A 24734-nucleotide genomic window follows, 5' to 3' on the forward strand; every position below is an offset into this window, starting at 1 on the left:
AGTTTTTGAATTGTTGCAAGGCTTAAATTTAAGCGACGAGACCCATCTCGCTGATGAGTCCCGTTTCAAGTGAAGCAACTGCTTGGGCTGCTTTTACAGCCGAAGTATACATTTTTTAGAACTTAAATTATTTTTTGCCTGTTTGATATGTCAAACGCGTCAAATAGAAGTTACCACAAAATGGTTTGCTGAGCATTTTCAGCCTAAAAAAAGCATGAAATCGGATTTGTAACAGTGAGAAAATTGGACATTTTTACTTTAAAAGCTGGTAATGTGGTTATTAATAAAATTAACTTTGAACTTATTTGTCATCTTAAACAGAACGAAACAAGCTTTCAAATGATGCCCTTTTTGTTCAAAACCGACATATTTGTTTTAGAAAATTTTTCAGTTGAAGTGAAATTTTCAAGATGGCCCGATACATTTGCACGCAAGTGTAGTTACGTCGGTTGTAACATTTTTAACATCACTGTTATATTTAATTGAAATTAATATTATATTAGATAGGCTTTTGTGAATAAAACGATAGTATTGATAGAACCAAGGTGGTTGTTAATACTCACCCCCTCAACATGGTCCTTCGAGCAAGTTAAGTTTATCGTCGTGGCAAAATCTTGTAGTGTGCAAGATTCAAGTGGGCAAAACGTTGCCAAATTCCTAAAGTTTTCGCGAAACGGGAGTGGCCGCTCGTGGAAAAAGTGTTTTTAACAAGGAAAGTGAGAGTGCTGCCTAACAAAATGGTAGAAACAGCTGAAGAGATTAAGTTGAAACTTCGCTTTTGAAGCACAATCCTTGGAGAGTGTGCTGAAGTTCTTGATGAAAAGATTCCAGGCGTTGGAAGCAGTTCATCATCTTGGAAAGAAATCGGAACGAGAAAACGCAACCAGCTTCAAGGAGTCTCCAACATCAAACAAGCCAAGTTGCAAATTTTGTTCTTTGTCACACGCAATGTATGCATGCCCTGAATTTAAATCGTTTGATGTTGATAAACGGTTTTAACTTTGCGAGGGAACGAAAACTTTGCTATAACTGTCTTAGTCATGAATTCGGGAAGAAATGCTTCTCACAGAGTAAATGTCGCGTCTGTGGGAAAACTCATCATACCCTTATGCATCGGGATGAAGAAAAACCAGTCAGTCAGAAAAAAATGGAGTCAGAGAAACCAAAACTTCAATGGACAAAATTAGCAAGCCATATCTCTCGTTACGACGAAACGGTATTGCTGGCGACGGCATTAATCCGAGTGAAGAATGCGTCCGGCAATTTCCAGTACTTACGAGCACTTATTGATCCCAAATCGCAGTCTGCATTTGCTACGGAAGAAGCAGCCTGTCAGTTAGGACTACTGCGGACAAAGATTAGAGCAGAAGTTTCGGGGATTGGGGATGAGAAACCCAAATTTAGCAGCCAAAAAATTCGATTTGTTCGCAAAGCAAGGATGTCAGGAGCATTTGAATTATCGGCAGATGCAATTATACTACCTAAGTTAACCGAAAATACTCCGAAGCACCGGAGAGATTTCGTGAAGGACGATTGGAAAAACGTGGTCATTGCGGATCCAACGTTTCACACACCAGGTCCGATAGACGTCATTTTGGGAGCAAAGGAGTTCCGTGAGATTCTTTTAGATGGAATCAAAAAGACAGAAAATGGGTTGTTATGTCAAAATACCCAATTGGGATGGATAATTTCCGGAAGCAGCTCAGTCACAAAAGCAAATGGCGATTTGATGACACGGGCTCAAGAAGACCAAAATATGAACAAATTTTGGGAGAAACAAGAAGTTTCAATGGAGCAACAGCTGACAAATGAAGAATAAATGTGTCAGAACCTGTATGAAGAAACAACAAAACGAGACATGGATGGAAAATACGTCGTCAGAATTCCATTCAAAAGTGATAATTCTGAACTTGCGGAATCTAGGTCACGGGCGGTAGCAAGGTCACTACAACCCGAGAGACGGCTGAGTAAGCAACAAAAACAATGTGAAGATGACAACGAGTTCAAGCGAGAACACATTGAACTAAGTCATAGAGAAGGAAAAGTGGCCAAACGTCGCAGTAGAAGAAGATACGATGATAGAAGAAGGAAATATGACGAGCATCCGATAATCATCTCAGGAAAAGGTGATCTAGGAAGTCTCATCATCAGCGAAGCGCATCTACAAGCCTTACATGGAGGAAATCAGCACATGACAGCTTTCATCAGAAAAGAATGTTGGAACTTAGAAAGTACCGATGGTGGTTTCTGGCTACTTCAGGCTCGCGGTGGCAAGTTTGACTTTGTCAAAGAAAAAGAAGATCAACTGAGAGAAGAGCTGCAGAAATAACATTGGAGAAAAATCGCTCATCACGCAGTTATGGAGGAGGTTACTAAACAAGAAACAAGCACAACAGGAAGTGGTAGAGCTTCAACCATTAGGGGTTGGGAATTATTCCATAACTACTCCATATCAGGGTTGTCGCGAACTTAAGTTAAGCCAGTTAGTTATGAAAATTACAATTTATTCCCAAACACCAAATTTTGACAAAAAATGCTGTTTTGACAACAAAAAATCAGAGCGATGATTAAACTAAAAACTAACAAATAATTCGTGCTTATATACTAAAAGCTTGTCGACGCGCACCCTTTGGCGCAGGTAGAAGGGAGTAGAGGGAAGAGGAGGGGATGGTGCCGTTGTCTGAGTTCATTATTACATTTTTGTTCCTAAATATTTCTAGACTTTCATAAATGTCTAGAAATTTACAATTATTTACATTTTTAATTAAACGAAGACAACTTTCATCAATGTGGTGGTCATTGTCAAAAACACTTGATTTTTCAAACCTTCCAAATTTGAGATGAGCTTGATGCTCTTTGAACCGTTTTAAAATTGACCTTCTTGTTTGCCCAATATATTTCTGATCACAGTCTTTACATTTAATTTCATAAATCCCCGACTTTTCTGTTGTTCCTACTCGGTCTAAAGTAAAAACTACTTTGAGATCCAAACCCTGGAAAATTCTTTCCAGTCCCTTTGTCACTGAAGGTGAGTAAGGGATGGTGACAAAAGAAGTCTTCTCAGGTGTTTTCTTTATTAATGGGAATTAGTAATTCATGGGAAACTAGTACTTAATTATGTAGCAATTATTTTAAAGGGGGATTGAATAGTTGTAATACGAATGTCATACTATAAATAACTTGATGTGAAACAAAATACTGTGGTCAGCTGATGTTTCAGTGTATCATCCAGGGGATCAAGGCTGCAGTACTCAACCTTAATGCCACGAATGAGACAACATTCTGCTGGAAAGGTCCGCAACCCATTTCGTCACTTTCGCCAATATGATTAATCATCGATTAATCAGGGATTGTTCACCTGGAAGTGTCGAAAGCAGAGCGGCTCACAGTCCACGGTGGAGCAATCCAGATGTGACAATTAGTTGTGGATGCATCGACAGCAGAATACGGTTGCGTACCAGCGACCGTAAACTAGTTACGTCGGTTGTAATGTTTACGTACAATAGATTTACATAACATTTTTAACATCGCTGTTATATTTAATTCAAATTAATATTATATTAGATAGGCTTTTGTAAATAAAACGATAGTATTGATAGAACCAAGGTGGTTGTTAATACTCACCCCCGCAGCATTTAGATTGCTTCATGTTGAATTGCGTGATTTGATTAATTTAAAACAAAACGAGCGTACGAGAGATGGAGCTTGAATTTATTTTGTAATCCTCCAATTGCCTCAACATACAATTATTTTTGAAAAAAACTTTTGTCAAAAATAAAAATGGTGGATGCGCCGGGCAAACACGTTTTTTATTGAAGCGAATAAATCTCAACTGCAGTAATAAAATTTAATCAAGCTATTTAAAATACTTCCATATAATATACATCACAAGACAACCAAGAAGACATTTTACACCGTAATAAGCTGTCCGGAACACCATGGGCAATGATGGAAGTTTTCTGCAGGCTGCACCAAATTACTACTCTTAATTTCGGACAGCAGTGCTATAATCTGCTCAGCAGTTTCTGTACTCTGACTATCACAATTATTCGGTTCAACCGTAAAACTATGTTGGGCAATCTTATTGATTTCATTGTGCATTTTAGCGTGCTCTTCACACAATCTATTGTCTGTCTTCAAATCATCGTGATGTTCCAATAATTCGGGTGGAACTGTCCCTTTCTCTAGCACCAATTTTTTCACTAGTTCATTAAGTTTTTCTAATTTATTCTTCATCTGTTCTCTATCGCTCGCTAATTGTGATAATTGCTGATCTTTTTCGATTGCTTTTTGTTTAAGTAAGCTTCTTTGCTGTTGATAGAGCGCCACATATTCGCCGATTGTCTCTGTTTCGCCTTGAAGTTGTAACACCAAATGTTCCAACCGTTGTTTCTCTTCCGTTAAATTAGCGATATCCTCCATAGTCTTCATAAACTTATCCTCCAAGTGCTTCATGGCGGCGTCTTTATCCAAAACGGTCCATTGATCATTATGATTGGAATCCCTCGGAGGTTCTTCGCCTGTTGTTAGTTTCGCTTCCAATGCTTTGTTTTTCAATTCTACTTCCTCAAGTTTTCGTCTCAATTCAACGAGTTCTGTATTATCGTCTTCCGCCGTGCCGTTTATGTTATCAATTTCATCTTTCATTTCAGAAGATCGAGGATTTTCTTTAAATTGAGAGATTTCCGTAGTTAGTTTTTCTACCAATTGTTTAGCTTCCTGTAACTCATTTTGCAGAGAATGATTACTGTTATCTCGAGCTTCGTAGTGCCGAAGCCGATCGTTCAATTGCTCTGACTGAAGAACTTGCTTGTCGAGTTGGAGGGAGCTCTCGCGAAGGTGCGATAACTCTTTGTCTTTGATTTCTATAGCATCAGCTAGAGTCTGAAGGTGGATTTCCGTCTTCTGTAATTTCTCAAAGAGATCTTTGTTATTGCGCTGTTCAATCGACAGTTTTTCGATAAGCTCAATCTTGTCGTTGTTCTGAAAAAACGACATTTTGTTTACAATATTTACATAACAGTAAAAAATAAAAAAATGACTCATTTATTTACAGACAAACAACTGTTTATTATGCAATAATTGTAATGTAAACCGTCTAAATAAGGTTTCCACTTACCATTTTCATGAAAACTTCTTGCATGCTGTCCATCTGCTTCTTGAGCTCCGTGTTCTGCGAAACCGCTCTAGACGCAGCCACCTTGTCGCTCTCCATCGTGGCCAGTAATTTCGCCGTGTCCGGCTGGTTACCCCGCAGATTCTCCACCAATTCTTCCAACTGCCGAACGCTTTCCCCTTTCGCTTCTAAATCTTTCATCAACATCTCCTTCTCGTTCGTTATTTTAATACTACCCTCTTGCAACTCCGTATTCTCCAGTTTTAATTTTTCAACCAACTCCAGAGCGGCATCAAGTTCGACTCTTGTTTCCCCGTTATTTTTTTGAACAGCAAATGCCACTTGGTCATTCTGAATATTTTGTAGCTGTTTTTCCAACTCTCCAATGTGCTTAATTCGATTTTGCTCTTGTATCTGAAGAGATTCGTTTTCTTTCTGGAGCTTGTCAAGTCGTGTCGCCATGTTAGCAATCTGCGCGTTTAACTGTTGAGCGTATTGTTGGTACTGAATACTCGATTCCTCCCGTTCTTTTGTAATGGTTTTAATGGTGTAATTTAACTCAGAGACTTGCTTCTCAAGTGCAAACTTTTCTTGAGTGAGTTGTTCAACTTGTCCACTTGCGTGGTCGATTTCCCCAGTGGTCAACTGTTGAATTTTGATGTTGGCCAGGGAAAGTTGGTTGGATAATTCCCCGATTTGTTGTTGAAAGATTAGATTACTTTCAGAACTACTTTTCAGTTTCTCCCGCACTTCTAGCAGGTCTTGCATTAGTTCGTCTCTTTCGTCTTTCAACTGTTGATGGGATGTCTTCAGTTTTTCAAGTTCTGTGTTTTGTTCTTTTCCTTGATTATCATACTGCGATTTTTCGTTTTTTAATAGAGCAATTTCGCGCTCGAGTTCTGCAACGCGGGACCGCGACGTCTTCAACCGTCCTTGCAACTCTTCACATTCGCTAGATTTTTGATTCGCGACAGATTGAAATTGAGATAAGTTCGCTACGAGTTCTGTTTTTTCAGCGACGAGGATCCCAACAGTCTGCATGTGACATTGAAGCTGCTCTTGTAAGCTACTTATTTCTTGATCTACTTTGTTGTCGGTGTTGAGTTCTTTAGCTCTGAGTTCAGCTTCAAGTTGAGCAATTTTAATGAGATATTCATTTAGCGTGGCAGACAATTGTTCCGATTTTAGTTTTTCTTGGCTTAAAAGCGCGGCTAATTCTTGATTACGTGTTTCCAATTGGGATTCTATAACTGCACTTGGGGACTCTGACGTGGGGTTGATAAGTTCCGCCATATGATTAGATATTTGGAGTAAGCTTTCCACCCCTGACAATTGTGGCTGCTGAGAATTTGACTGCAAATTTATGGCATCAAAAGCGTGAAAATCTGCAACTACTTCACTGTGAATATCAGGCAATTCAGGTTCAATCTTAGGGACTTCTTGGACGTCTTCATTACTCTGGTAAGTGTTACTTAGAACTTGGTGAAAGTTGTTCACATTTTCATGACCATATGTACTAGAAAACATGTTTGTAAGGGGTGACTCTGAAGGAGCTACATTTCCATTATTCTGAACAAAACTATCAAAGAACGCCATAGGCTGTGGAAAACTGTTTTGGAAATAATTTGGGAGCTGTGCTGGCTCTGAAGTCTCTGAAGGATTGATAACATTTTCCACAGGAGTCTGTTCCCGACTGGTTGGGATAGAGTCAGAGGTGTCTTCAGTTTTTGGAACAGCGCTTTTCTTTTTTTCTTTTTTTAATTCTTTGAACTGCAATTAAAGACAGAATATAACTTTGATAAAAATTAATTTATGCCATGTTTGTGAAGATGAAAGCAAAAAAAAGGAACTTAGTTTTTAGGCTTATTTACCTTTTTTCTTGCAGATGCTAGTTTTTGGGCTTTTGACATATCGGCCATGTTTATCAACCTGACATGTGTCAAATTAACGTCACACGTCACTGCTTAAACGTCAAATTTTGACGGGGATATTTTGTTGCCACAGTTGGCGCTCTTACGCGGTGTAGGGAAATTTGTTTTGTTGAGTTGGCAGCGTTCAAGCACGGTTGGCAATCGAATCTCACTAGTTTTTTCTGTCATTTTATGAGACGTTTCGGAAGTGACAAGAACGATGGTGCCTGAATTTATTTTGCAATTCATTTCTTTCTGTGTTCATCCATTATATTTTCCCTATTTTAAAGACGTGGAAATAAAGTAAGTATTATGTATAATTCGAAGGAAGTGAAAGTTTTGGTATAAATAATGATGATTACCTTTATCTTCAGAAATTTCTGTTGACTTAATAATCGAGCTTTTTAATACTGATTGTTCTTCTACTACTTTTTTATTTAATTGTTTTTACCTGCATTACATAACGAATTGTCTTAGATAATGGAAAACTTGAATAAAGAACCGGTGGAAAGACACGTGAAACTCTGGAATGTCCCTTAAGTGTCCCGCACTGAAGACAGGATGAACAGCCCCGATATAGCCAGGAACTGAGATGGGCATCTGAAGCAGCTTAGAGGTATGTTAATTTTACTTGATTTCCTCATTTTATGTTTATCTGATGATTAGTATTTGCTATCTGAGAATCAATGCAGATAATTTACTACCACCAAATATACGTCTGAAGAATGTTTTTATTTAAACACAAATGATTTGAAATTTTGGATATTAAAATAGATTTTTTGTTTCAGGTCTACAGATAGTGAAGTCAGCCCAATCTTAGAGAAGCGCTGATGAAAATTTGCAAGGTTCGTATTTATAAATGAACCTGTTTTTTCAAAATTTTAAATGATGCTTGAATTTCTTCACCTGAAATATTTTTAATGAAGACATGTGATACTGATCACAAAATTTTATCATTGAAGTTTGTTCAACCATGTGATGTACTAACCAAGTTTTAACTTTCAGGAAACGAACACCTTTAGAGATGTCAATATTACTCCTTGGGGTACAAGAAATCGTAGGATTTTAAAAGATGCGATGAATTATTGGTTTTGTAGCTAAAATAAAATTTTATTAGTGAAAAAGAATATTTATTTTAACCACACCTGCTTAAATGCTCTTGCAAAGTTTTTTCTTCTGAATTTCTCCCAGTTACATAAATAATAGAAGTAACTTTTAATACATAAATTACTCTCTTATTAAAAACCCGGTATTTTTGTTAGAGATTGCCTATAGTCCCGTATAAAATTTATTTTAAGCAATATAGTCACGAACGAGAAATTGTGAAAATAATTTTACGATTTGGTGTAGTTAATGCATAACTCAAAGATAGTAGTTTGTCCAAATTTGAAAGCTATAACACTAAAATTGCCGAATTTTAGTTCGATATTTTGCTTTTGCTTTAAAATAAAAAAATCCAAAAAATTTAGATTTCGCTCTACAACTTTGCGATTTAGTTGGGTTAATGAACAACTCATAATAGTGTTGCCAAATTAGCTCAGTAATACTGAATATCTCAAGAAATACGTTATTCACAAAAATAATTTTTTCGACAATAGGTACTTTATATTTAACTTTCTAAACATGTTTATCCGTGACTTACGACACACTCTGTATAATTTCGCGGTTTGGTGAAGTTAATAAACGACTCAACGATAGCAGTTTGCTCAAATTTGTCTTATCTTCTATTTGCTTGTTACTAAATAAAAACATGATCTAATTTGACACCTAATATGTGGGCCTAGAAGGAAGTGCGAACGTTATGGAATACTCTTTATACACGTTGCCGTAATCGAAAACCACAGCGTTATCATCGGGTGTTATCAGTGTTTAGTTTGAATCGGGGAATTACACGCATGAATAGCCAGATAAGAATTTTGTTTTTCTCTCTGTGCTTTTTTCAGCTTATAAAGATAAAAAAGCAAAAATTGCGTTGTCTGGGGTTTATCAAAGCGTTATTTATATTCAATTTAATAAATTAAGTCCATGGACCAAAGCTATGAACTTTCCTGTTTTTTTTTCCAGATTTCCCATAGAAATGCTGATAAAGCTGATTTTATGAAAGTGGTAAATATATCCAGTAGTGAATATTTATAAAGTTTTCTTATACATGGATAAGAATCAAGCATATGTTTTCGATTTCAGAATAAAATATGAGTGGGAATGTTTTTATCAAACCGAGAAAATTATGTTTCACTGGATTTGTATAGACTGGTCGTTATTTATCGTTATTTCGTTGTTTCATTTTTTTTTTATGAAAATTGTACTACTTTGGTTTGACCTTTAAATAATCTTTCAAACGTTGATAGAGTTATTGTGGAATGTATAAACGGATATTTGATTCTGGGAAACCCACAACATACTCAACGATAAACGACTTAGCTATTATATTATGTTTAAATAAATTGAGAAGGACATACAGGTGTCCGGAAAGTGGCGCACCACCTTGAAGGGGTAATTGGGTGGTCCCCCAGAGTACCAAAAAAATGTTAAAAAAAATTCCAGACTCTCTGTTTTCGCAGGAGGGCTAAAAGAAAATTAGGAAAATGGCAACATTGCAGAACTCTACTCCCCATAATTTAAATTTCCAGTATTCAAAGCCATATGTTAGAAGAAATTATTTAAGGACTTAATAAAACCAAAAGGTCAAACTTCAAAATTAAGCTTTAATGCTTTTCTGGTACACTCTTGAGTCATGAGCAGTCATAAACATGTATCGTTCGATGGTACAGACGAAGTGCCTCCGGTCATGGGTCCCCGTACTCCCGTGGTCCTGTGGCGGTACTCGCTGGCCTAACTCGTGACCCGATGAGTCCCGAATAATTGTGGCCAACGCCCTGGTCCAACAGGAACGGACTGGGATCAAAAGGGGCCCGGTCAAACGGACGCTAACATTCGGCCATTCCTGACATTGAGAGTGTCCTCACTCCAAGTCCAGTGGTGGACTGAAACTCAATTGAAAGTCTAAGAACTCTAGTTGTGACTATACACAAAACAAAAGAAAAAAAAAATGCAATGCTGTGGAATCGTCGCCATTCGACTACAGATGTGTATGCATGTTGCAGCAACTAAATTCCTGTAAAGAGGAGAACAAACTTGGCCAAGTTTATTAGTATCAAAACATAACTATACTAATAAATGAAACGAAACTAAAAATACTTAAAAGATACTTAAAAACTAATGTTGCAATTAAACTAGTGCATGCCTTATTCTAATGACCACCCTGCAACTAGCACAGTCAGTGATCCCAGAGTAGCACTTCCTCTCGCCTGTGGCGGACAATCCGCGGCTACCCGCTGACAGCCAACCGCGAACCCGCTGTACAAGCTGCCCCGTATTCCGCGACCCCATCTGGTTGACTGCTCTCGGAACTGCTCTCAGACCTCCATCACATTTGGCTTAGACCTCCAACTTAATTGACTGACTGGTCTCCAGATCTCAAAGATCTCCCAACTTATTTGGCTTACTGGTCTCAATTTTTCCATTAGTTCCAAATACAGCTACAACCATTGGTCCATTTACTGAGTATAACTTTTAACCATCACTCCATTTACTCATTACATACTCATCTTCCCGCGGCCTACTGGCGCGCACCGCCGCTTGCACCATGCCAATTCCAATTCTCGCAACGGGCGCCCGGGGACCAACTCCAGCTTCGCAACTGTCAGCACCGCTGCCTCACACCACCGAGACCGGAACCGTAACTACTCTGACCAGGAGTGGACTCACAACCACCCCTGACACGGGATACACCCCCATATCACATCCGTGATCGACAGGATGCACCCGCATACCACAGACTACATCTGTGAACCACAGGATCCCACCTGTGCAACTGAGTTCTCTCTGCAACTGAGTCCAACTGAGTCCAACTGAGTCCACCCGGCCTTCATGGAACTCCGGCCACCCATGAGATACACTCATGCCACTCAGTTCTGCCCATGGGTCCCACCCATGCAACTCAGTTCTGCCCATGGGTCCCACCCATGCAACTCAGTTCTGCCCATGGGTCCCACCCATGCAACTCAGTTCTGCTGGTCCTCATAACGGATCCATGGCCTCATATTATCGACTCCAGCCACACCGTTATACCTCAACCTCGAGCGACTACTCCCAGGAATATCTGAAATTTCGTAGCGTTCGTTGCCCAACTCCTTGGCAACCCTGAACGGTCCTCGCCACCGGGGTAGCAACTTATGACTTTTTCCTGTGCCCGGAGTACTCGTCACTCGAACCAGGACCAAATCACCCTCAGCATACGGATGCGCAGGACAACGCTTCTGATCAAACCGCCTCTTTTGCTCAGCCTGGTACTGATCGGTAAACTGCGTCATCCTCTCCCGCACCCTTGTGACGTCCACTACATCTTCCACTTGTAAGTGGCCCTGTGAACTTACACGAAAACCCATTAGAGCTTCGCTCGGCGTCACATTAATTGCTTTATTCAGGGTACCATTGAGACCAAGCTGGATATTAGGTACATTTTTGTCCCATCTGCGATCTGTATCATTTGCGCCCATTGTTGCTAATGAGTTTAAGATTGTACGATTATAGCGTTCAACTTGACCATTGCCACGAGGCATAGCTACGGCATTAAGGTAATGAAGACTTCCTATTTTTGCGCAAAAACTTTTGAAATGTTCACTTGTAAAACAAGTACCCCTATCGGTTATAATGCGCCTTGGTACTCCAAAATTTTTGATCAAATCATTCAGTGAACTGATGACATGTTTAGTTTTGGTATTTTTCATTTTTTTTTCTTTTAAACGAGGAGGTGGTGTTACCGGATTTACTTTTAACAAAGGGTTCTAAATGATCTGCATGGATATTGTGTGAAAAGGGCTTGGCGATTTTTGGAATGAGATGTAGAGAACCTTGAGATTTGCCGGAGGGATTTTTAAAATAGAGGCAGTTGAGACAATTGGCGACATACTTTTTAACGAATCGACGCATCCCTTTGAACCAATATTTACTTGACAATAACTCTAACGTTTTCTCAGCAGCAAAATGTCCTGCATCGTCGTGTGTCATTTTTAATAACTGAAAGCGGACACAATCAGGAACAACCCACCTAGACCCAAAAGCTGTGAGTCTAGAAACTTTACCTCCTTTCAACGTATAAGTTTTGAAAATGTGTTTGTTTCCATCAAAATCACCAGATTCTAGAATCGTTTTAATATTCTGAATCTTGTAGTCCTGTTGTTGAACAGCCAACAACCAAGTGTCCTCTGGCATGATTGCTACAAATACACCTTTCGTCTCATCAGTTATTGCATTTCGACTTAGAGCATCAACATGTTGTATTTGTTGTCCAGCTCTATGTACAATTGAATATTGATATTCGTTAAGTGCCAATATCCAACGACCAATACGAGGGTTTACGTTACTTTTTGAAAAGGTATTTTTAACTGCTGCGTAATCGGTATTTGGTGATAACCAGAAAATAAATCTAAACTAATAAAGTACTTGGCTCCTGACAACCGTCTTAACTGTTCCTCTATAAGAGGTGAGGGAGATTTATCGTGAACTGTTATCTTATTCAAGGGCCTCTAATCTATACACAAACGCTTATCGCCGTTCTTCTTGTTTACTAATAATACTGAGCTGGCATACGGGGAATGTGATTCTTGGATAATGTTATTTTTCTTCAGGTCGTCAATCATTGCACGAATTTGTATACGCTCATGGTCTGAAAATATACGAGGTCGACGAGCTATTGGTTTTAATGAAGTGAGCGTAATCGACATGGAGGTTGAGTTTGTTTTCCCAACTTCAGATAAGGAGCTAGCTATGCATTCCGGATAGGCATTTAAGAGGTCTAATAACAATTTTATATTTAACGGGTCGGAAATCCCAACATTTACAATATTTTCTGTGACTAATTTAGTTTGTGGGCTCGTTGGCCTCGCTTCCGAGTTATCCTGAAAAACTAAACGCCCAGCGACTTTACCATAACTGACATCGTAAAGTTCGGAGAAATTTTGCCCAATTAATAATTCAGCTCCGATGACGCAATGTTCGACGATATACAGTTCAATAGTGCGCGTTACGTCATCGATACTTAAAACAGCGCGACAAAAAAAATCAGGGATGATGGGTGGACCATCAGCCAAGGTAACCAACGATACCGTACGTTCCACCGGAAGTTGTTGGAGACCAAGTTCTTCAGCGGCTGATTTTGTAATAAGAGAGCATTCACTTCCTAAATCTAAATAACATTTAATTTCGGAATTATTGAGGCGGACAGTCTTATAAAAGTTATTTAGTCAAGGGTTGGTCCGGACAACATTTACTTTTTTTGCGTTACCCTCTTTCGCTTTCGGGCAATCTCTCTTAAGATGATTTTTATCACCACAAGTAAAACATTTGCCAAACTGACTGGTACTCGGCTGAGATCGCGGCTGAGACCAGGAAGACCTTGGTTGGAACCACGATGTTTTAAAGTGTTTTCTTGGCGACGCCGTACGCGTTGCACCGCCACCGCTACTGGTTCCTGCAGTTCCGGCCCCTACACTAGCAGCATTCGCAATTTCTAGCGTTTTCAAATGGCTCGCCAAAAGATGCGGATCTTTGACTCCAGCCGTTTCAATGGCAAACTTGACGTTCTCATTTTTAATATCGCCGACTATTAAATTTACTTTGTCTTCATCGGGAATGGTCAATTTCAGTTTGTTAATGAGTGCTAATTTGCAAAAAGCGTATTCGTACAAACTTTGATTAACCTTCGGTTGACATGCCATCATGTCTTTTAACAAGTTGTGCAGATTACGCTTCGGGCGGAAATTTACATGCAACATGTCTTTCCACTCCGGCCAGGAGAAGACACGGGACGGCAAAGCTCGGTACCAAATCTCAGCAGGGCCTCGCAACTTACTTAACGCCAAATGGGACGTTGTTTTATCGTCCCAGCGATAAATGGTGGCGTATTCGTCCACTGAACCCAACCAGTCGTCGATGCTGTCTCGCATCGGGTTGAATTCCGCAACGATCGTACCCACATTAGGGATAGCACTTACCCTCTGCGCTCCCTCTCTTACCACCAGGTTCTCGGTCAGTTTACTCATCCCGTCTACAATGGCTTCACCCAGACGGGACACGGTCTCGCTGACGCTGTCAGGGACGCCAGAAGGGGTGTAGCTTCCCTCACGACGGCTACGCTGTTTAGAAGCCTTCCGGGACTCATGGCGCCGACGTCGGTGCGTACTCCGACTCCGGCTACGATGTCCCTTCTTGCGTCGTGGTGTGTCAGACTCCGGACTCCGGGTACGACTTCTTTTGCGTCGGGCTTTTTCTCCCGTTTTGGGCATTGTTCTTTTGTTTTCACTTAACGTAACTTAGAAACTAGCAAAACTAAGTTAACTGGCACTTGGGTTTATTTCCACTGGCACTCGGGTCTTTTATCCCACTTCTGATGTTAGAAGAAATTATTTAAGGACTTAATAAAACCAAAAGGTCAAACTTCAAAATTAAGCTTTAATGCTTTTCTGGTACACTCTTGAGTCATGAGCAGTCATAAACATGTATCGTTCGATGGTACAGACGAAGTGCCTCCGGTCATGGGTCCCCGTACTCCCGTGGTCCTGTGGCGGTACTCGCTGGCCTAACTCGTGACCCGATGAGTCCCGAATAATTGTGGCCAACGCCCTGGTCCAACAGGAACGGACTGGGATCAAAAGGGGCCCGGTCAAACGGACGCTAACACATAGTAACGTTGCTGTTGTATTGTTAGCGTTAGTCAGATCGGCTCATGAACCAATAATGTAACTATAGTTTCACTTGAACGATGCCACACTGATCGAGATTGTTGATTCAAAAATCTTTATTTTCTTTGCATCATGCCTTTGCGCAAAATGTCCTTTAGGTAACAAATTCATTTGAACGTAAAATTATTGCACAGAAATCGTTAATTTTCGCATCAAACTTTGTCTCTTCAACCCATCATACCTCGAAAAATTGAAGACATGGATTTTTTTTAACATTTTTCCGGTGATCTATGACATTGTCCGATGATACAGTTTCACAGTGGTGCGCGACTTTCCGGACGGCCTGTATATAATTTTGAATTTTTTACCGCGGTCGAGAAATCTTAATTTTTTACATATTTTTGTTGTCAAATCTGGAATTTGAAAATTTGGGAAATAAAAATAGAATGTTTCTTAATTCTGAAATAATCCCATTCAGTTATCTTTTTTATAAAATTAAAAACGCATTTTGTTCAAATTGATAACTTAAGCCGACGACAAATCGATAAATCGTGAAACTAGTGGTTGCAAACAGACAGAAAAAAACGACCAGATAGAAGGTTACAATAAATAAATGAACCCCTATTATTCTTTTAATGTTGTTATAACTCGCATTTGTACTGCATAATAATTGAATCATTCATTAAAAAAATATCTAAGCAACTCGAAGATTGTCTCTTAATATGTAGGTAACACAAAATTTCTTCTCAGGTGTGCTAACATTATGTTATCATCAAAAATCACAAAGTTATATGCACAGTTAGGGAGAAGTATTGTACGGTAAATTTCGTTCAAATATATTTTTTTGAACTGAAAATGTGTGTATTTTGATTATTTTCAAAGATTTAGTTATTATATTGTTATTATGGTCGCACAGCTGCGTGTTGAAATTTTTACCATTCTTAGGTGGCACGTATTGTCGTTGACAGAATAGATAATAATTATAATTCTGTCTACACCTACGACAGAATTCTTGAAGGCGCTAAATTTAAAATGCGACTCTGTGATTGGTCGTTCAGCAGAGCGAGATACACAGTGCTGAATCTTAAAACTTCTGCAATTCCTGTGGAATGTTAAACAAGAACTGTCACATTTTTCAAATTGTCACCAAATTGTGGGAGCATTACTATTAACCTAGTTTTTGTTGCTTTTAATGTGGATTATAAAAATCTATTTCATAATGATTTTTGAGATTAGTAAAAAACTTGACAGTTGCTTGAGGAGGCATCCATTAATCAAAATTGACATGCACTAAGCGAATCTAATTTATTATCACTTTCAAATTCTACTAATTTCTAAAAACTGTTAAAACGTACAATGTGCAAAGGTTGATGCTTGTCATACGTACAAATAATTTAATTTTGATATTACATTTTTTACTACTAGGTAGGTACCTACATATTTTTCAGTCAAAACATAAAATTTAAAACGCGTTCTTCCCCTATTTCTGTAAAAGGATATAATTACAGGAAATTTTATACGCAGAGATAAATTGGATTCGTCATAGCAAAGACAGGCACCAAGTGCATAGTTTAGTCGTCACTGTGAATTGTGCAATTGAACGTTCCTGTTGCAGTAAAACGGTATGATTTATTTTTATATTGAACGCGATAACAAATAAATAAACCCCAAACCTGATTTTATATAAGAAATAGTATTCACTTATTGCATTGATTTGTTAATACTTTCTCCGTTCGGAAATAAGTGTCCGATTTTGATTTTTCTGTTGAAATAAAGTTGTGTTAAGGAAGATTTAAAAAAGCAACTATCACTTATAGTTACATCCATTTTTAATTATGACAGTACGTGCAATTTTGCCAGTTGTTGTGTATTTCCACCCCTAATAAATAATTGATTTGTTCGTCATTTGAACTTAAAAATTAAAACACCGGTCTTAAGAAAATATGGAAACTGCAAACGAAAATATAAGGAATTTGACAAAAATAAACCCTCATTTGCCTAAACACAGCCGAAAAGGTGTGTAGCGGTACCATTTAAAGTAAACCCAGTTGACATACACCTAGTAAATTTTATGGCCACATTATGAGAGGACCGGGCAGTCTAATCCTTGCGGTTGGGGACATAAAAATAGACGCACGCCTATTCAACCATCGGTCAACCCTCTATTTAGACATTTGTCGGCTGCAGTTTACAACACCCAGTTTTATTTCTAAGGGTGGTTTGACTTAAGCCATAAAATGTTTACTAGGTATATGTCAACTGGGTTTGAATTGTTGAATGATTTTCTATTAGTTACGATTATAAGTGTTTATAAGTAATGTAATTTGTAATTTTTTTATTGTAATAATGAATTGTGACAGAAATTTGACATATTTTTAAAAAGTGGACACTTATTTTCAAACAGATAAAAAGTTCAAATCGGACACTTTTTTCCGACCGGAGGGAATACTATAGTTCAGCCAAGTTGGTCTGAGCTACCATAAAAGTATAAAAATTTGCGGGCTACCGCAACGGAACAGCTTCAAAAGATTCTCAAGTGCACATAATGAGGGTTTATTTGCTCAAGTTTGCACCCTGCGATAAGAACAGCAGGCCCTAAACAGGCCAGATGTCTTGTCATAAATGACAAAATACCCCAAACTGTCCGGGTGCGGTTGCCGTCTAATTTTTATGATTTTATGGTGGCTCAGGCCAACTTGGCTGAACTATAGCAATTTTTGAAGTATTGGATTACAAGACTATTAAAAAGGCAACTTATATTTTTACTGATTTAATCTCAAGAGCTTTCATGAGTGTTTGTGTAAATACGCAGGTTGGCTTATAATGCATCTTAATAAAAAAATATTTCTAAAAAATATTGGGAGTATTTTTTATCACGAATATAATTGAGTACGAATGGTAATTTACGTTAAATACATATAACAGAACTTATCTAAAGTTAGTAAAGTGTGCTTAATATCGCCTATTTTGCATAATAGTGAAATAAATTACTTTGAACAATTTTCAGAACCTGGACAAACCTAAAAATGTTCAGCCGTTTAGCTAAGCTTTTCCAAGATACTCCTCAAACCGAGAGTGATATCAACCTCCTACTCCTGGGCGAAACCGGAGTGGGAAAGTCTACGTTTATCAACTCGATTTCAAATTATTTTAAACATCCAAGTTTCAAAAACGCAAAGAAAGCGAAAATGGAGGTTCTTATTCCTGTGCGCATAAATTTAGCAAATGGCAAAAAAATTTATGGCAATCCGGACGAAAACGAATTGCATGAAAACGGCGCTGCTTGCACTCAGCAAGTGAAAATATATCTTTTCCCTATAACCTTGAATGATGGCCGAGTCATTAATTTGACTTTAGTGGATACTCCAGGAGTCGGAGATCCTAGAGGAATGGATCAAGATAACACTAATTTAGACAACATTCTGGCTTATTTAGCAACGTTGAAAAAGCTTCACGGAATCTGTTTTATCTTGAAATCTAATCAAACGAGATTTACCAAGTTTATTGAATATTGTCTGAAACAAATTCTGACCCGTTTGGATAAAAGTGCTAGTGAAAACATCATTTTTATCACCACTTATAGTAAAACTGCTCAGTATACTGCTGGAGAAACTATGGAACATTGCTTGGAACCACTCGTACAAAATATCAAATCTAAACCTCCGCACGTAACAATTCCTTTGAATAAGCAAAACGTATTTTCTGTGGACAACGAAGCGTTTAAAGCTCTTCTGGAAATACAGCAAGGAAAGAAATTTAAATCGCACGAACTGGCAGGACTTGCTGAAAGCTGGAACGTTTCGAATCGGGAGTGTCGACGGTAATATCTCCATTAAAATCTATCACCAGTGCAAAATTATTATTTTTAATATAATCCAAGAAAAAAACAAAATTATGCACTTGTGATGATTCTTACTCGAAATGAGTTTCTTTAGTTGGTTCTAAGGCACTCTAAGAAGTAAATATTTATTTATCAAGGAAGCAAAATTTTATTTTACATTTAATTCCACAAAACCAACTATATCAATGTCTCATCTTAGTACTATTCCAACATTATATTTTAGATTGTTGACCTACATTGTTGGAAACTCAAAAACACCACCTATCAAACCTCACGAGGTTGAAAGCACTGTCAGTGTTAACGAAGTCCGATTTCTGATTGAGCAGCTTGCAACTCCTATTGCTGAAGTTTCCGATGTCATCCAAGACAATCTAAGACTTTTGGATCGCCATCAAAAGAATCTCAACCTAGAAACTCAAAGTTTGAGTCAGTTAAAGGAGCAACTTTTTATTCCCTGTGTTGATCTACAGGTTAAAGAGTTGGATCAACCCGTCACTGTGTGTACCGACGCAAAATGTGCAGATATTGTCAAGGTAAGACACCAAACTGTATGTTTAACTAGAGTCACACCTGAATTTAGGTCAATGAAGTTACTAAATGGCACTATCGTCAAAAATGCCACAATCCCTGCTTCTTAAGTGGCATTCCAAAAGAGATCATCGGCGATCCAGGACTTGTGTCGTGTGCTGCAATGAATGGATCTGAAACGTGCAACGAATGTGGTTGTCACTGGCAAGTCCACATGCACATTTATAAAACCACGGAGAAAATCGATATCAAAAGGGAAGACGATAACGTAAAAGATGCCATTAAAAACAAGGAAGATGTTCGTGTTCAAATCGAAACCCACATAAAAACTCTCAATCAAAGGAGACAAGAACTGGAGAGAGAAAGCGAAGTGATTTCTGAAAGTATCGCTAAGTTTTCGTACTTTCTACAGGAACATGCTTTGACACCTTTTAACGACGCCTACAGTGACTACATCCAACATCTGATCAAAAAGTAAAACAACATTTTAAATGTATCGCAAATTAATTTTAATTTTCAGTGAAAAGTCTCTAGGCAAATTCGCCGATCCTGGTGTCATCGAAAAACTGCAGAAACTTCTGGCAAAACATGAACACCTACAGAAGATTTTTCAAGAAAACACGCAGAAGTTTGAATCGGCCTATGGAAGCTTCGATTTATCTCCTCAAAGTATTAAGAATAGTATTACTGAGCTCTACGGCCTAAAGCTCATGGGAAAGAAAATTCAAGAGCTTATCCAGAAAACTAGTGCTTGTCGTTTGAAGGAAACTCAAAAGAATTTCAGTTGTGTGGTCTCACAGCAGATTAACTTGAGGGAAAGTTGGAAATATCAGCAAAAAATGGATTCTGAGGAGTACAAAGACGAAGAATTTAAACAAAAATCGCACAACGACGAGATTGAAGCAGCTTCTGTCGGAAGTGATAATAACAATTCCGATTCTGATTATAAAGTGAGCGTTGATTACAAGTTTTACGAAAATAAGTCCGATTCTGATGGTTCAAACACAACCGGCCGATCAGAAAAATCTTCAAAGGGAAGTTCAAAACACTGCTCTAATGACAAGAAGAAATCTTCTAAAAAGCAGCAGGAATCAGTTGAGGAGAAAACTATTAAAGCATCGAACAGAACAGGAAAGTCTCGTTCTAAATCTACCTACGATTCTGACGACGATCTACGTGTCTATTCATCGAAAAACCATCGCTATGGAAGAAAATTGGCTTCATGTCAGAAATTTGAAGCAGACGGGAAATCCACTAAATTGTCAAAAGCTAAAGGCAACCACCGGAATGACAACGAAGAAATGCAAAGAAGGGGCTCTAAAACCTCAAAAGTAAATAAAGCTGAAGAATCCATAAAAAAACAAGTAAAAAATCGCACCGTTAAGAAACAGGAAAAACACGGAAAAAGTTTGGGAAAAGAAGCTTCCAATTATTCTGAAGAAGACGACGAAGAAGTAACACAAAGTGGATCAGACGAGGATTCTCAAAATATTGACAGTCTAAAGAAATACCGAAAAGATGATCAGGGCGAAAAGTTTTCCTATCAAGATTCAGACGACGAAGAAGAGGACAACACAGACGAAAGTGAATCGGAGAACTCCAATTCTTCTTCTGATACTTTGAAAAATCCAAAGCGGGTGTCTAAATATTCAGAAAAAGACGAAGCTGAAAAAAGTGGGTCTGAAGAAGACCAGAACAGTTTTTATCGCAAGCACGCAGAAGAAGTGGAATCACCAAAAATTAGAAACAAAAAGAGCTCTAAACGCGGCGGTAAAAGACCATCATGGGAAGAATAATTTTTCTAAGATTAAAAATACGATATTTTAGCCACATTAATAATATTTTATATCTATACCGTTTATTCAACTAACTAACTACGAGTATTATTAGTTTATATAGGGTGTATCAAACAAAAATGGCGGATTAATGCTTAATTAACTACGTTGTGCGTAAAGAACCAAAGCACCAATAAAACAAGTACTAAAGAGTTTATTCGCCATTTTTGAAACACCTTGTATAATATATTCTACTTACATATTATTACGTTATTAATAATAATGATTATTTAGCAAAATGACTTATATTCTATATTCTACTTATTATACGTCTTTATCTTATTAGATAAAGTTTTGTCTCTTTTTTCCTTTCATCATTGACTCAAACCATTTCAATTTTTATCTTTATCAATCTTTATGTACTTACTTTAGTTAATTATTTTTAGAAAACTAATACAATGAAGAACATCAACATTCTGCTCCTTGGTGAAAATGGAGTCGGAAAATCCACTTTTATCAATGCTCTGCTTAACTATAGTTATTTTAAAACCATGGAAAATACATACTCCAATGGGCCAATAGTTGCGGCCCCAATAACAATTTCTGTTATGAGCCATGATAACAAAATGAAGACAATTACACTGGTTGAAAAGGAACACGCAAGTGCAACCGCTCAACTAAAAGAGTTTTTTATTTCGGAAAAAGAATATCAAATCCGTGTCATAGACACTCCAGGATATTTCACAGATAACTTCGACATTGACCAGGTCTTACAACAAATTTCTTCATTACAAGAACTTCACGGAGTTTGCTTTTTTGTTAAATCAACTCTGACCAGATCCAACGAGTCTTTGGAGTATTGCATCCGACAAACAATTGTCCATCTGGACATTCCGATCGTTAATAACATTATTTTTGTAATTACCAACACGAGGTCTGTGGGTTTTGATCCAAAGGTCGCCAAGAGTGTGCTTCACGGCATTGTGGAAACTATCAGATCTAAGAATTCAAATATTAACATTCCTCTCTCCAATAAGAACACTTTTTGTGTAGACAACGAGGGATATATTGCTCTAGCTGCCGAAGCAAGTGGTGTAAAAGTACATCCACTTGTAAAGAGTGATTCCAAAAATTGCTGGACATTGTCGCAAAAAGAATGCCAACGGTAAGACAAAAAAGCCGTACTTGCTACCCCTCACTTCTTAATTTTAGGTTGATATCGTACATCCAAAATCTACAACCTTACAGGTTTCCACAATTTGAAATCATCGCTAAAATTGAATTGTTTTTTGAAAATAACGTTTCCAATTTGAACACATTAGCTGAATCAGCTTTTCGATGTTTGCAAAAGTGTGAACAGATGGAAAATGATGCAAATGTTGCCTTTGAACTTCTTGAAGAAATGAAACGTAATCTAGAAGAGAACTCATCGTACGAACAGAAGACATTTGCTGATACGGTTGGTTCCACATCTTCGTCTTCTAATAAGAAAACTGTTTTCGAAAATATAATCAACTTCCTAATGACATTTTTTCAGGTGAAGGGAGACAGGCAAGCTAAAAATCCTAACAAAGCAGACAACAGAAACAGTAACAAAAAAGTAAGCTATCAAATAACCTAAAGTTTATTAATGTATGGACCATTTGTGATACTAATTTTAATTAAGTTTTGGGGTTTATTTATTTATTGTAAGTCGGATGTTTGAGAATTGAGTGCAAAATCGAACATAATATTTTTTTATGTATAAAATTAATTTGAACGACCAATGAATAATGGAAATTCCTTGTATCTCAGGTTAAAAAAAAAACACTTCGGTATACTCCTATTTTATTTTAAACTGTTTGCGTATTTTAGTATTCCTAATTATTATACGTTTTTCAGGGTAAAAACGAATCTGCTGGTAGAACAATGGCCACTTCAAACTACCATCAGACGGACAAAATGGACGAATTTACAAGGATTTTGAAAGAACAACAAACGTTCATACAAAATACTAAAAAGCTGAACAAAACACAATTAAAGAAAATTCAGAGTTTGTTTAAAGAAGTGTTCAGATTTTCATCATATTTGATCCAGAACAAAAAAGACAATGCTTTTACGAAACAGATAAACAAATTTTTATCAACATTGAGGTGAGAAAACAGTTTTAACTTGTATTTAGTTTGTATTTAATTGATTTTAAGAGAGAGTCAAGAGCCTGGAACCATTGAAATTTGTGAAAAGTTAAACGATATGTTTGAAAGGAACAAGACAGCAATACAGGAGCTGGGAGATACAGAAGTATCTGATGAAGATGTCCAAATGTTTATGAAGCAGTTTGAAAAAATTCAACATTACCAAGAAGTTTTCAACGCATTATTTAGAATCAAATAATCCGCTCGTCGCGACGCCGACGTCTTGTAACATTTTTATCCGTTTTCTATGCTTTATACCATTATACTAATTATTATATTGTATGTATATGTATAATCATTAATTTTAAAAACACAATAAATTATATTTTTTCAAGTCGATTCAGCGTTTCAGTTGCAAAAAGACGTTTATTTTGTGACTAAAGATAAAAAGTTCGTCTAAACCACATTTTTCCTGCAGAGATTTTTTTTCCAAGTTTAAAATGCGTGTTTGTGATTGGTCGTGTGGCAGAGCGCGCGAGTTACACAATGTTGATTTTAAAAACTCCTGTAATTGCAGCGATATACTCCTTGTTAAGAACCTATACCTCCGTGCAAATTTTAGTGGCGGAAGGTGTATGTGAGCGCGCAGTGTATGTAGACTTTAGGGTAATTAGCGGCCGTTGGCAATACGTTTAAAGTAGGGTAGAGTGGGGCACTGTCAAAATAAATTTGTTTACTATAACCTGAAAAGTTTTTAATTTTATGTAATTTCACGTAGACTTCGCGTATACACTCTGATAAGTTGGTTCAAAAACAATCCACGGTAGAGCCATTCCACATCCCGAGTTTAACTACAAGTAAAAAAAATACAGTCAAGGCAAGTGCGCCTAAAGAAAAGCATTATTTTTCATTTATTGTTGTACTGAACACATCATCTATTCACTCTGGCGATGTCTTTTACAAAAACGAGGACTGTTTTTTGAAATTACGACCAAGGTACTGCTGGTACTATCTTCATTACGAACAACGAACTAGAAGAACTTGCTGATGATGATAACCATTTCGTATATCGAGCTACTTTACACTTTCTAGATTTAACAAAAAACTATGCAACTATTCAAGTTTTTGTCAAAATTCAGAACTTCCTAATTTGTATTAACAGGCATTATCACATTTCAAACTGTTCATTGTAAACAATAGCACCACTACATTTGTATCCTTAATAAATGTCTCGTCTACCTAATTTGTTGTGAAGTTAAAGTCCTAAACTTTTAATCACAATGGAATAAAACGCAATACCACTTTATTTGTAATGCAATTCATCGAAAATTGATAAACTTCATCGTTGTTATTATTTCTGTCAAAGTGTCTGTCATCTGATGACAAGATGATGACAACACCAGTGCCAACATACAGTCGTAAAACTACCCTTTCACAGTACAACCCAATACATAAATTCTGTCAAATTTCGTGTACAGTCCCAAAATTTGGACGAATAATGACCTTGAAATGTGGTATTCAAAATAAATGAGGTGTATCAAACAAGAACTGTCAGATTTGTTAAATTGTCACCAAATTGTGGAAGACTCGGCAATAATTACGTTATTAGATGTGACAAATTCAAATCGTGTGGGCAAAGTTAAACCACAGTAATGGAAATGCAACAATAATTAAAATCATTTTATTGCTGCATTAGAAAAAATAGTAA

At 37.5% G+C, this 24734-nt stretch overlaps 2 protein-coding genes, 2 non-coding genes and 1 pseudogene across 4 annotated transcripts; 3 read left to right on the forward strand and 2 right to left on the reverse strand.

Annotated features, from left to right (window-relative positions):
• Nucleotides 1–3833: 3833 nt before the first annotated feature.
• LOC148174007 (golgin subfamily A member 2-like) lies at nt 3834–7200 on the reverse strand. The gene is made up of 3 exons (XM_088036236.1): nt 6988–7200; nt 5120–6886; nt 3834–4983 (listed from the first exon to the last, which is right to left on the reverse strand). The coding sequence occupies exons 1-3, from the start codon at nt 7033–7035 to the stop codon at nt 3910–3912; spliced, it is 2889 nt and encodes a 962-aa protein (XP_087892362.1). The 5' UTR covers nt 7036–7200; the 3' UTR covers nt 3834–3909.
• A 170-nt stretch (nt 7201–7370) lies between these two features.
• Nucleotides 7371–7445, forward strand: LOC148174008 (small nucleolar RNA SNORD36). Its single transcript, XR_015770215.1, has one exon. It is a non-coding gene; the product is annotated as a small nucleolar RNA SNORD36 (small nucleolar RNA).
• Nucleotides 7446–7906: 461 nt separating this feature from the next.
• On the forward strand, nt 7907–7971 carry LOC148174009 (small nucleolar RNA SNORD36). The gene has a single exon (XR_015770218.1). It is a non-coding gene; the product is annotated as a small nucleolar RNA SNORD36 (small nucleolar RNA).
• Nucleotides 7972–11090: 3119 nt separating this feature from the next.
• LOC148174010 (uncharacterized) lies at nt 11091–14500 on the reverse strand (annotated as a pseudogene).
• Nucleotides 14501–16340: 1840 nt separating this feature from the next.
• LOC148174011 (uncharacterized) lies at nt 16341–21000 on the forward strand. Its single transcript, XM_088037585.1, has 5 exons — nt 16341–16390; nt 17776–18588; nt 18833–19142; nt 19190–19611; nt 19658–21000. Exons 2-5 carry the CDS (start codon nt 17795–17797, stop codon nt 20931–20933), a joined length of 2802 nt encoding a protein of 933 aa, XP_087893711.1. The 5' UTR covers nt 16341–16390; nt 17776–17794; the 3' UTR covers nt 20934–21000.
• Nucleotides 21001–24734: the final 3734 nt, after the last annotated feature.

This window comes from Gnatocerus cornutus, chromosome 5, assembly GCF_029298725.1.
Source record: "Gnatocerus cornutus isolate USDA-ARS CGAHR chromosome 5, icGnaCorn1.1, whole genome shotgun sequence".
In the NCBI taxonomy this organism is placed as follows: domain Eukaryota; kingdom Metazoa; phylum Arthropoda; class Insecta; order Coleoptera; family Tenebrionidae; genus Gnatocerus; species Gnatocerus cornutus.

Bases quoted from the DNA above. Each gene is read 5' to 3' on its own strand.
- LOC148174007 (XM_088036236.1), bottom strand. From the start codon at position 7,035: ATGGCCGATATGTCAAAAGCCCAAAAACTAGCATCTGCAAGAAAAAAG. The intron at 6,887-6,987 runs GTAAATAAGCCT...CTTTAATTGCAG, and splicing joins TAGCATCTGCAAGAAAAAAG to TTCAAAGAATTAAAAAAAGA. The intron at 4,984-5,119 runs GTAAGTGGAAAC...TCGTTTTTTCAG, and splicing joins AAGAAGTTTTCATGAAAATG to AACAACGACAAGATTGAGCT.
- LOC148174011 (XM_088037585.1), top strand. From the start codon at position 17,795: ATGTTCAGCCGTTTAGCTAAGCTTTTCCAAGATACTCCTCAAACCGAG. The intron at 18,589-18,832 runs GTAATATCTCCA...ATTATATTTTAG, and splicing joins TCGAATCGGGAGTGTCGACG to ATTGTTGACCTACATTGTTG. The intron at 19,143-19,189 runs GTAAGACACCAA...ACCTGAATTTAG, and splicing joins AATGTGCAGATATTGTCAAG to GTCAATGAAGTTACTAAATG.